General features: G+C 40.1%; 1 protein-coding gene across 7 annotated transcripts in view; it reads left to right on the top strand.

Annotated features, from left to right (window-relative positions):
• Positions 1-1,766: 1,766 nt before the first annotated feature.
• Positions 1,767-13,280, top strand: part of wt1a (WT1 transcription factor a) — a 26,469-nt gene continuing 14,955 nt past the window's right edge. For 2 of the 7 annotated variants that reach the window (XR_006054696.1, XR_316175.3), the window contains exons 1-4: positions 1,767-2,698; positions 6,072-6,194; positions 7,290-7,392; positions 12,222-12,305. Coding sequence is in view for 4 of the 7 variants with exons in the window: in XM_005928346.3 (XP_005928408.1) it covers positions 2,230-2,698; positions 6,072-6,194; positions 7,290-7,392; positions 12,222-12,305 (779 nt within the window). In the remaining 3 variants the exon portion in view is untranslated. The remainder of the gene's footprint in view (positions 2,699-6,071; positions 6,195-7,289; positions 7,393-12,221; positions 12,306-13,280) is intronic. The other 5 variants (XM_005928346.3, XM_014335516.2, XR_006054697.1 and 2 more) reach the window with 4 other exon arrangements.

Raw genomic sequence — 13,280 nt, 5'->3', positions numbered from 1 at the left:
GATATTACTATAATAATAGTTTTCATTATTCACTACAATTTCATTAATCACACAACTAAATTGCTCTTCTGTTTTTTAAATGTATTTTATTTGCTGCTGACAGTAATTTATTCTCGGGGTCCCCAGAGACTTCAGTTGGTAGTCTCTGATATGTAAATATTTCAGTATTAACATTATTTTTAGGATTATGATTTTTTGTCATAGTCCTTAATATTATCATTATGAGTTTAAAAAAATAAATAAAAACTTCCCACTCACTACCGAGCAATGTTTAAATTCTTGTGCACCCACACATTTGATACCACCTGTAAGAGAGCACAGGGCTGCACACCAGCGAGAAAATCAGGCCTAGTTGTGTTTTTTTCCACTGTGGAAGAAAATAAACTCTGTTCCTGGTTCCCCACAGTGTCCTGTGCCACTTGATTCTTTAAAGAAAATGCTAACAACGCCCCTGCACAGTTAGTTGTGATGTTAGATTTTTTTGTTTGTTTTAGTTGAGCAATAACGAATTAATTTGAAAACAAAAGCACTTGAAGGAAGTCGTATTAATGGCTAATAACCGGATTAATAACCGGAAATAAGTGCATTTTTAAAAGGTTTTGACGCAGGAAAAATACATTACCGGCATTTTAATTTTAATAATTTATTTATTTTTTCCTTTTTTTTCTTTCTTTCGCACTTTTGTTAGTCTATCAAGAGGTCAGACACGGTTAGCACTGTGTTCTCGTCGTTTTGACGCAGGTGGAAAAGACATAGATTTGCATTACGGGAAAGGCCGTTGTTGCCACGTGCAACCAGCACGCGCAAACGTGGAGAGTTGAAGATAAATGGACTTTTCACGCACACTTTGGGAACTCTTATCGCATTATTCCCAAGCAGGAAACTGATGAATGTTAGCAGTAAGGTGAGCCGTTAAAATGTGTTTTCGTTGTATGGACGAAACATTAAATTTTATACCACTGACACGCGCGTCTCCGTTCATTTAATTATGTATTTATTCATTTCTCAGTGATGATTTCCCTTTTTCTGGCCTTTCGGCTGAAAACCTGAGGCGTCACAGTTCTTATTATTTTAGTGTTCGTGTGATTTTAATATGTTGACAGCTTTTCAACGAATACAATTAAGAAAACAGAGTAAATAAAATAGGAAAACGCAGATAAATACAGCAGCGGGCCTTAAAAGCTGCAGTCAGACATGATTTATTGGCGCGCGGGGCGTTCGTGCGCAACCGTTTAAATTAGACCGTAACCCCGCCCCGGTTTGTACTTAAACACAACAAAAAAATTAGATAAATTAGATGTTATAATAATTTAATATTGTCTAATAATTTTAATCCGTGTAAAATGCTGCGTTTATTTTCAGTCTGGAGGAGGGGCCGGGCCTCCTTTGTCACAGGTGAGTTTACTCTTTACGAAATATTTAAGTCGTCTTCAGAATAAAATCCATTTTAATGCTGCTTGATTAAATGCATTCAAAATAGCTACTGTATCGGCCTGTCAGCAATAAAATAGACTTATAGTTTGGCTATTGTCTTTCAACAAATAGTTAGAAAATTATGCTTGTTGAAGATTTTTGTTCCCAGATTTTTTAAATACAGGGAAAACACGTGGTTAAAATTTTATTTTTGTGTGACTGAGGTCAAAGTTTGGCTTTATTTGTTTGCATCAGAGTGACTGTTCAGTAGATGAATGAAGTCAGAGGGTGCTTTCCCTCATCACCTCCTGACTCCACCCCCTCCACCCTCCTCACACACAGACACAGACACATGCACAAGCTCAGAGAGTGGAGGGAAAAGAGGGCTACTCCTCCTCACTCCTCCTCACTCCTCTTTCTCCATTCACAGAGAAAGCTCTGAGCTCCTTCTTGAATGGACCCCATCTCTCTGAGCCAAAACTTATTTACTGCTTTTGTGGACGAAAACTGAAGATCACCACTGATCAATCTGTCTGTTTTTTTCTCTTCTTTTTTTCTTCTTCTTTTGCTGAGAAACTTGGCTGCAGAGACTTTGCTGTGTCGCCATGAACTTCTGTACTTCTGTCAGACTTGATGAGTTTCCAGAGCGCCTGTGTGTGGTGTCGTAGACGACTGATTCAGAGAAGAGCTGAGAAAAAGAAGACGTACTCCTTAAAGTGACTGAAAGACTCCCAAGGATTAAGAAGGTGGACACAGGGAGACGGATCGAATTTAAAAATAGCCTTCCTTTATCCCAGTTCTCTCCCCTGGACCGCGATGGGTTCAGATGTACGCGACCTAAACTCCCTGCTGCCCCCGGTCCCGGCGGGTCCCAGCCCTGGCTGCCCGGCCCTTCCCGTCAGCACGGCCCCTCAGTGGGCTCCTGTTCTGGACTTCCACACCGCCCCCTCCCCTTACACCTCTCTGGCTGCTCCCCACTCTTCCCTGGGGGCGCACTCCTTCATCAAACAGGAGCCCAGCTGGGGGGCCGCTGGTGACCCCCACCACCACGATGCAGATCCCCATTGCCTCAGCGCTTTTACCGTCCACTTCTCGGGGCAGTTCACGGGGACTGGGGCCTGCAGGTACGGTGCGGCGTTCGGGGCACCACCTCCTCCGCCAGCCCCGAGCCAACCGCCACCCGTAGCCGCCCCGCACCACCACCAGCCCCCCAGCAGGATGTTCAGCAATCCGCCATACCTGACCAACTGCATGGACACGCAGCAGGCGGCCCGCAACCAGACAGGTAGGGTGTGAGTCTGGGTGTTAGAACATCACCAATTTAACTGTCAATTCTTTCACAAGAACTTTTGACAGATGCAGCTTGAAGTCTTGGTATCATTTTTTTTATCATTCAATTCAACATAAATCTTTTCTACTTTCTGCAGAAGGTGCTTCAGAAGGTGAAGGTCACTTTTCTATAACTTAGCACATTTTCTTTTACAAATTTTACCCCCTGTATATGCATCTGAAGTTCTCTGACAAATTTGTCAGTCATTAGTACATCACCAAAAATTATTTCATGTGGTTTAAACCAGCTGACGTGTTCCTTCTCTGGCTCGAAATCTTGGCTCGGCCTGATACGACCAAGCACATTACAAACATTGACATCTTCTTAAAAGCACACACAAGTTGTAGAAAGGCGATCCAGCTAGTACTCTTACACAAGACTCCTGTTTGTTTCTGAAAAGGTGGCGTTAAAAGCATTCGAGCTGTAGGCATTAATGTTTAAGCCACAGATGTGTGTCCTGTGCAAACGGCCCATTAAAAGATTACATCCATGAACTTCTTTGGATCTGATCTTGCTTTTAATCGCAGTCACTGAATTTTTTAAATAGGGTTACAGTAATTATGATCATTCTTTTCTTTTGTGTCTGACGCCCTTATAAATAAATTTTTGGAAGGTTTACTTTTTATATAAAATAACATGTCATGTGTTACTCATAATATAGCTCTGAAAATATCATAATTCCAGGTGCAGTGCTTCATATGAAATTTTATATAAAATTACCGTTTCATACTTTTTAAGGTAAATACAATTTTGTCTGAAATGTTTTAATTCATTTACAAAATCTGATTGTCAAGCACAACAGTATCTTGCTCTAATAAATGTCAAAGATTTGGCAATTGTAATTTATAATTCTTTAAACATCTGCTTAATGTGTAATAAATGCATGACTGCAGCAACGTGCATCAGCATGATCCACTTATAATTAAATACGCCACTGAGTTAGTTCAAATTCGTAATTTTTGCCATTGGAGTCGAGGGTTTTTCACATCTCAGCTTAGTCCTGGTTGTTTAGATTTAAGTTCAATTTGTGTTTTATTCGGAGAACAAAAACACTTTTCTGTTAACATCTTTAAACATTTTTCCATTATTATTTTCACGTTCGCATGTAAATTATATAAAGTTTCATTTTTTTCTGTGAATTTTTCTGTGAATTATGTTCACCTGAACCACGCTTTGTGCATCATCTCATTTAACCAGTAAAATCTGTCATTTTAACCAGACTAGAGTTCAGTAATTAACAATGAGCTGAAGCGTGTCCAAAGTCAACAGTGGGATTCATACCTTCTGAGTATCACACCCTAAACTTTTGTTTTTGTAAATGTTCATTTCAGGCAGAAAAATTCATCTGTTAGTGATTACCCAACTGATTAATTAGTAATAACGTGCTTATCAAGCAGATCGTTTAGGAATAACACAGCAATCAAAGCGCCAAGCCGACCTCTAACCTGTTTTTATCTGCTCCCCGCTGTGGCTGGATGAGCACAGACAAACAAACCAACAGCAGGACTCGGGTCACACAGTAGAGCGTGATAGCACAGTGGGGTCACACAGGGACCATCACACACACACACTCACTCACACACACCGCTTTTCTGTTTTTCTGTCATGTTCTGACGTTTTTGTGTGATTTTAACGACAAAACAAACAAAAAGTAAAATAAATTTTCCCAAAACACTTCAACTTTACAGCACAACTTTTACTGTACTTATTGCCATATATTTAACCTTTAGATAACACATAAATACATACTGATGATCACCTAATATGTAAAGCTGATTTCCACAATCATCCATTTGAAGATTTATTTACAACTCTGAGTATTAAAAAAGAAGAAGACAATATGGGGTATTTCCAGAGTTTTCCAGCTGACCTCATCTCTTCTCACCTCAGTGCTAGACTTCAAGGAGGCAACAAAAATGTCCCAATACATGGATGAACACACACACGCTCAAACATATGCAGAGAGAGAAAACTCAGACAGGGAAGAAGACAAATGGAGATGTTTAATGAGTTTTTTTCTCGTCCCCCTCCGCCTCTCCTCTCAAGCACCGATTTACAGGGTAAAGTCGGTGAAAGTGCTGTATTTTAATTAATGAGGCGTGCATGTGAGAGATAATGTGTGTGTGCGTGCGTGCATGGGTGATTTATGGCAGTGTGTCGTGCCCTTTAGGCCAGTCTAAGTCATGAGTCAGGTCTAGTCTGGGATGTCGGGCACGGATCTCTCTCAACAGAAGTCGGTGTGTTTGAGTGTTTCTTTGGGGTTTTTTTTTTTATAAAACTAAATTTATTCAAACTGAACTCGCAGTTTAACTGTGTGCATATTATGCCAGTGGTGAAAATAAGATTAATCGAATGGAGAATAAAGTCATAAATGAGGCTAATTCAAATTTTCTGTAACTTTATAAAAAAAAAAAAAACGAGTAAGGGAAGCTTAAGGTGTAACATTTAACATGTCTCATGTTTTATGAGTAGAAACAAAGAAAAACCCAGAAAATCTTCTTCACCTCCTTTTTTCACCGGTTTTATCATAACTTGAGTGATTTATTTTCATCTTTTAAAGCAGAGAAAATACATAAATACAACCCAAGTGCCCGAGCTGGTCCTCTAGATCATAGTCTGGCCTGCAACGTCCTAAAAAGTGGAAAAAATGAATAAATAATAATTGACATAATTATATTACTGAATCTCAAAATCTCAAAGTAGGATGATTGCAATGAGTCTGTACTGCTTTTTAACGTATGTGTGCAAAGCAAACTTTTCTCTTGCCTTACACTGATGCGTGAACATCTCTGCCCGGTGCTTCACATTTCATGACTTTGGCTGACTTTGATGGTCTTCATCATAAATGTTACCCTGATCTTTTCCTCTTTTAGTGATCTGTGCTGCAAGACTGTTAATAATAAAAGTATCAGCGTTGATGTTCATGAAAATGAGCATCATGTGTGATCACCGTTTCGTTCAGTGATGCACTCACCTTTTGGTGGCATTTTTTAGTCTATATTCATTTTGCTTGTAGCAGGATATATGCTGAAATGGTCATTTATGAGGATTTTTTTATTAATCTTATTTCTTCATCGCAATAACAAGAAAAAGGAAATTTTTTAATATAGAAAATTCTTGTGTTTAATCAGTAATGATGGCCTTGTTGTGATAATCTTATGAGTTTATTATAAGTCGTTTGTTCTGCATGCGGCTCTTTGGTTACTTTACCTTTATTACCAGATTCACAAATGCAGCTATGCTGTTGTATTTAGTTTCATGTCATCGTGTTTCACTGTTATGGATTTCCGCCTGTTTTTATGTATTTATTTTTCTTTCTGTGTTGCAGGTTACAGCGCAGTTGCATTCGATGGAGCCGGTAATTACGGTCACACTCCTACACACCACAGCTCGCAGTTCTCCAACCACTCCTTCAAACATGAAGACGCTTTAACTCAGCAGAACACGATGGGTATGTGCGAGTGTGGCTTTCGGCGTGCCGACGCGCCCTGTGAATTCAGTCTCTCCTGATAAATGTCTCAGCATGTAAACAGGAGTTTTCTTCCTGAGATTCATTAATCAAAATTTTTTGTTTTGCTTAAGTAAGTTAATTTTATTCTAACTATTTATAGTTAAAATATTTAAAAACCTTTTAGGTTTTCTAAACCCCCCCATATTAATATATGTGCTCAAATGGTAAAAAAGTTTTTTGTTTGTTTTTGTGTCTTTTAGTCTTCTGAAATAAACAGACTTATATATATATACACACATATATATCTCCATTTGCAGGGAATTGCAAGGGAAAATTTAAATGACTCATAGTTGTTACACTGGCTGTTTTTTTTTTATTATTAATCACAATTATAATTTTTACAAATAGTTTTGTTGCAAGCTTATACCAAAGCACATAGTTACATAGTTGCTGCAGGTCTTTTGCCTTTGTAGGACCACTACTCAGATAACATTTGTGCAGATCCAAAAATGCATTATTTTTCCATCTTTCTCAAAACAACAATGCATCAGAGTCTCTGCCAGTTGGAACAAAAATAGACGTTTCAGTGCGTTTTAATTCTGTGTGAGTGCACAGCTGTGTGTATGGCAGCCCAAAGGCCCTCACCTAGGGAGTGTCTTGTCCCCTATTCTGGTCCCTCGGTCCTGACCTTGCATGTTGGAAGTATAAATCAGCCACATCCTGACTGACAAACCCCTTTCATCCACCCACTTCTGTCTTTAATCCCTCCCCTCTGTATGGTATTTGTAAATATTTAAATAGGGGTGTTTTGTGGACCCGGAGCTGTAAATTTTCGATGATTTTTACAGCAAAGATTACGCCGGGAATTAGAGTAAAGAGAGGGATTTTTCAGAAATGTCAAGGGAGCCGTTGACAGAGAGAGAAAGATCTTAACATTTGAAGAAATCTGGGGGAAAAGAGAGACCACAAAAGAAACACTGCTGAGGAATTTAACCTTCACATTATGTCTTTTTTGTTGTTGCAAAAGCCATATTTTTTTTAATGTATAACTACCCAAATTATATACTGTATTGTGTATCTGTGTGGGCATTATAGGTGAGCAGCAGTATCCTGTACCTCCTCCTGTCTATGGGTGTCACACACCTTCAGATAGCTGTACGAGCAGCCAGGCTCTGCTTCTGAGGAATCCTTACAACAGGTAACACTCACATGCCTCATGCACTGCAGTGCGCACCCACCAAAACCATCAAATCTATTTTTACACCAAACTATCAGCAGCAATTAAATCGGGAAATACTTCAGAAACCATTGTTGATTGTTTTTGTGTTGCACTAAATTCAGTGAAAGGTAGCAGGATGCAGTTCTTAACAGGATGTTCACCTTCAGGACAGGTCTGCCTGCCATTGCAGTTTCCTTCTTTGCTTTTGTTCTGCTTCCTTTAGCAGCTTCTTGGTTGTTTCAGTTTTTGTGCACCCATTAGAGTATTTAAGTATTCCCCAAGTGATGTGAAAATCCTCAGTGTATGTATCGTCGTGACTTTGTGTGTAGATTAGTCCCCTTTTAATGCAACTGAACAATATCAAGTAACGGTGTTAGGACGTTCAGAAGGAAAGCATGGGCTGATTTACTGATTGTTTAAAATAAAGAAAGTCCTTTATGTTTATTCTGTGAGGATAATTGTCAGTGATTTACTGTCTACCTTTCTGGGGTTTTAATTGCTGTGAGACACTCTGGTGTTTCCTCTGAAGGACAGATGACGTCCAAGCAGAATTCGTCATAAAGTGCAGTTACATTGTGGCAAGACACGAAAAGGCTGAGCTTCTTCCACACTGAGTCTTTCGTAAGATCCTCTGGTTCTAAACTTGCGACTGTTCTGACATCATTTTGCAACATTAGCGGGAGTTTTTGATTCAAACAGCGCAGGGCTTTGTGCTTTTATAATGCCTTGCAGAGTGATCTACATTAATCTTTACGATATGAATCAGCTCGTGTTGATACAGCGCTTACATTTAAGTTAAAACTGTTTGTTTCCATCCAATAAAAACGAAAATGAAGAAAATAAAGGAAATGTCTTCACTGACAGCAGACTGCTTCACATAAGGTTAAATCACATTAAGCCATTTTCCAAAAGCAGTGATTTGCTGCAGTAGATGAATGACTGGAACACTAGATATATTTCCACTCAACAAGCCGCTGAGACGAACCGAAGCTATAAGCCTGTTTTCTTGTCATGAAACTCCACCGATGGTTGATGGCCAGTTTACCTTCTTTCATTGCTTTCCTAGTGGGCTTTGCAGCATTTAAGGAAAGGACTTTTTAGCAACAGTGCGCAAGACTCGCTTTTCACTTTAGATTAGATGAGCTGTCCAGTGTGACGTCTAAAACACGACTGGTGCAGTGACTTTTTTACCCAGTAGTTCCTTGTGGGACCCTGACAGGTCTCAGCACACTGTAGTTTGACTTGGAAGTTTTGTATTTGTGATAGCCATGGTGACTGTGGTCACACCCATAATCAATTTGACAAAAGTACCAAGAGAAAAAAAGCTTTTTCCCCGTTGTTATTTATGGGTGTCAGTAATAATGTTCTGTAGCTTCTCCTGACTCAGTTCAGTCTAAGTGAATATTGGTTGAAACATGCTCTTATGTTCCAAGCAAAGACAGAAAATAAGAAACTTAACAGCTGGGGAAAAAATCAAGCTCTTCCATGATAATCTTGGTTATAGTGGTGAAGATGGAAAATGAGAAACGTGCTGCCAACATGTCGTGACAAAGCATGAGCACATTCTGAGTTTAAAGACCTTGTCTTCAACTATATGGATAAAAACACTGGGCCACCTACACTTTACTGTGGCTGCTGCCATGAAGCTCCTGGTACACAGTGTTTGTACTGATGTTAATGCCAGAGGAGGTTTGAGCACCTCAGCGCTCAGTGACCGCACCCTGTAACATTGACTGCTGTTCCCGTGGGTGCTAAACGCTTCACTTTGCAGTAATACTTATAATATTTAGGGGGAAGAAACTTCATAAACTGACTTGCTGCTACGCTCACTTCCTATTTCAGTACCACACTTGAATTCAGTGAGCTCTTTAGAATGGGTCATTCATTCACAGTTGTTTGGCTGACTGCGAGGCCAGGTGTTTGATTTTATACAGCTGTGGCAATGGGACTGAAAATATCTGAATTCTAAGATTAGAAATTTTCTGTCCAATATCAATACTCTATTTGCTATGTTTTTACATACCAAGTGTGCAATTTTCTGCATGTACATATAGTGAGTCTGCTCCTCCACCAACAAGTATTTCACCTTCAGCCACACCCAAACTTAACCTTTAATCCCATCCTTTACTCCCTCACTCCACCCACATTCCAGAAATAAAAATATTGCCTAGTTTCTTAAAAATGTAGCCATTGTGCCCATTTTGTACCTGATAATTTACTGCAATTATTGTAAGTCGGATTAGTACAGAAAAACAAAACAAAAATGGATGTTAATGTAAATATTCCACAAGCCTTCACCACACAGAGCTACCTGTGCAACTCTTTTACAGATGCATTTAAAAACTAGCGGCAATAAGCTTCCTCTGAGGTTAATACATGAACCATTTTTAGTAGGTATGTCTCCTGGCTGTGTGCTCGCTAAAGTTTTTCTTGTTCTGATTTCTAAATATAACATTCTTCACATGCCATTGCTTCAGTGTTCCCCATCGATGGACCAACGTAATAAATTCTCTGTGAATATCACAGCAGGGAAAGTTGTGTGAGAGAGAGACGTATGGTCATAAGCTGTCCTCAGAATCTCCCTGTGAGGGACGTCTTAATCATAAACATAACTGATATCCACTCGAACGCGCTCTCATAGCTGGGAAGGCTCATATGAGTCAGTGGTCTAATCTCACAGCCTGGTACCAACAGGCCTGTATTTACTCTGCAGGCTGCTGGAACAACATGAAATAAAAACACGGGCCTTATTAATGCATACAGACAGGGGGGCACTCTGGTTTTTATCAAAGTAAAAAAGAGTACGAGGTGTATGAAATCGCACTCCATGTTCTGAACAGTTGCTGTAATCTTTGAGCTGCAAACAAATGCTCAGGCTCTTCTTGGACACACAGGAAATTTGGCAATTTGCATAGAATTCCAAACTTTTGTGTCCTCCGGAGTCATTTGACTTCTCACATGGAGTCGGTGCATGTGGAGGGGGTGGCAGTGGGCCACTCTTTGCATATTCAGTTATTCGGTTTGCTCAGGCAGATTTTGTTTTTTCATCTCACCGAAGCACGATTCACAGTTTGTCTGAACCATTTTCAGATATGTCTGGAAATCCCCTCCTTCTGACACCTTTGAAATACAAGCTCTTTTTGCACTCGTTACTTAAATGTTTATGGCAATTTGTATCTGTATAGCTTTTTGCAATACAATGTCTCATTAGGCAGATTTGTTGCACTGATAAGGGGCGACCGTGGCTCAGGGGGTTGGGAAGTGTATCTGTAACCGGAAGGTTGCCGGTTCGATCCCCGGGCTCTCTGTCCTGTTTGTTGTGTCCTTGGGCAAGTCACTTTAGCTTACTGGTGTTGGCCAGAGGGGCCGATGGCGCGATATGGCAGCCTCGCTTCTGTCAGTCTGCCCCAGGGCAGCTGTGGCTACAACCGTAGCTTGCCTCCACCAGTGTGTGAATGAATAGTGGCATTGTAAAGCGCTTTGGGTGCCTTGGAAAGCGCTATATAAATCCAATCCATTATTATAAGCCGATATGATTATGATTATTAGTGGGATGAATGGATGCTTTTAAAGTTACTGTTAGGTTTTTATGACTGTCCAGGTTTGACTATTAGTTATGATGGTTAAAGAGGCTTGATTATGCATTACTGCCATTGTTGTGAAGACAGCATGAGTGGATGTTTTGTTGAGTGCTTCATGCTGAGTTCCACTGACATCCACTTCACTGAGATGGAGGCAACATTTCAACAGTTCATTTCTATGTTGTTCAAACTGCGATCACCTTTATTAATTTACCGCTTCAGATCATTTTATCTTCTTGGATGCATTTGTTTTCTACTTTTCAACATAAAACCTAGATTCCCAGTCACTTCAGTTTATTATTTTAGCCTAGACAAATCAGCCAAAGTGTCTGTATTGTGTCGGAAGTGGGAAAAAGTTGGATTTGTACATCCCTATCCAAAAAGCCTGCCTACATAGTTATTATCAAAATTATAGATATTTGGTAATTGTGCTGTTTTTGATCCTCTGTGGCACTTCTTGAGATAAATTCTCTGTTTGTTTATTCTGAAGAAAAGATAAATTCTTTTGTAGGTTAACTGTGAAGTGGAGGGTTTTTCCAGGAAACACCTGCTGTAACACACGCTGGGTGTTACGGCAACAACAAAAAAAAGGGGAGGGGACCGATAATGGTCATAAAATAGATGGTCAGCAATGGATCCAGTGAGAGAAGAAAAGCAGACATATTTATTTGAAAATGTCATGGATAGCTGCTTTAAATCTTGCTCTGAACCTCCATCCCAGCAGTATTTCAGCAGATATACCATTTGGCCCAGCTGGCCGTGTGCCCCTGTTGTACTGTAAAATAATAGCTGTGTAACGAGCAGGGTACCAGGCACCACATCTACCCCATCCACACTGCTATGTGCCTGCAGGTGGTGTAATAGAGGGACTGTGGTGTTAGGGGTGAGAGCTATAAATCCATTGTGTGTGTGTGTGTGTGTGCACGTGAGGTATTTAAACGCATGGCAGCTCTGAATAATGATTCTCGAGTCTGCCGTGTTTAATGAAAGATGGCCGTAATGAGATAATTTGGCTCTCTTGGTGTCCGAGGAACATTTTTTAATCTCAGCTCCACCTGTGACTGTGTGGGTGTTTGTGTGTGTTGGCATTTTTCATTAGCGTGCTTCTACAGCGGACGACAAAAGCGAGTGAATACACACACACATACACCCAACCGTGTCCTGGTGCTTGACAGTCCACTGCACAGCTCATGAGCTTTTCTTCTACATTTTGTCTTTCCTCCACAGCGGTGAAAATTTATATCAAATGACCTCTCAGTTGGAGTGTGTGGCATGGAACCCTGTCAATACACTGGCATCCACCATAAAGAGGTAGGAACTCATCCATCGCTCTCTTTAAGCAGCAGGAGTCTGTCAGGTTTGGGCTGAATAGGACAGTGGGTCATGTGAAGGGAAGATTAGGTCGAAGAGAGTGAGCAAACTCATTATTTTTGGAACAGCAGCGGCAGTTTTCAGCACTGAAAGAACATCTTTAGTCTTTCCCACCTGCTGCGTCGCTGTGATGTAGAGTTTGAACAAGCCGGTAAAACACATGCTTCAATTTGGTGTTTAAGGTTTGAGGTACTGCTGCATGGACGGCAAGACACTGGGTTCAAACTCATGTGCTCATTTGTTTTATCTTAGCATGTAAACAACGCAGCAACCACTTTCTCTGTGATTTAGAAGGACGCCAGTTTTGTAGGACGTTTGTTTAAATAGCATAAGTTCCTACAACATACACCAGCCTTACTTAATTCAAATGCTACATCTATTCTTCCTGTTACCAGAGACATTATAAAAGCGAGATGTGCCATTAAATAGGATTTGCTATCAAATTTTTAAGCAGTTTTCAAATTTAACTGGTGATTCTGTTCATGCTGCTGTCAGGTCCCAGTGCCCGGAGGTTTTATCAGTATGACAGCAGAATGGCAAGACGTGCTTCTGTCAGGACTTTGCCTTTGTTATTACTAATATAAATAGCAGGAATAGTTACTTTTTGCTATACTATAAGTTATAGTACTAGAAGTATTGTTCCAAATGGAAGTGCATCTACTACTGAGCAGGTAAGAACATTCATTTAAACCACTGATCAGCCACAGCATTAAAGCCGGTGAGCAACATTGATCATCTCATATCACTTATTAGTCAAATGATCGCCGTCTGTCCTTTGCCTAACTCAGCAACCATTGATCTGATCACTGTACTTCAGACTGGTGCTCTTTTTCAATGGGGGTTGTCTGTGTTGCAGATCAAAATATTCAAAAGCATTGTTGCCTTGACATTAATACAGATGTTACCCTGTGGTAG

This window comes from Haplochromis burtoni, unplaced genomic scaffold (assembly GCF_018398535.1).
Source record: "Haplochromis burtoni strain Fernald_Lab_line unplaced genomic scaffold, NCSU_Asbu1 Contig_112, whole genome shotgun sequence".
In the NCBI taxonomy this organism is placed as follows: Eukaryota; Metazoa; Chordata; class Actinopteri; order Cichliformes; family Cichlidae; genus Haplochromis; species Haplochromis burtoni.
Note: the sequence above shows the minus strand (reverse complement) of the source record. Positions and strands in the feature narration are given on the sequence as shown.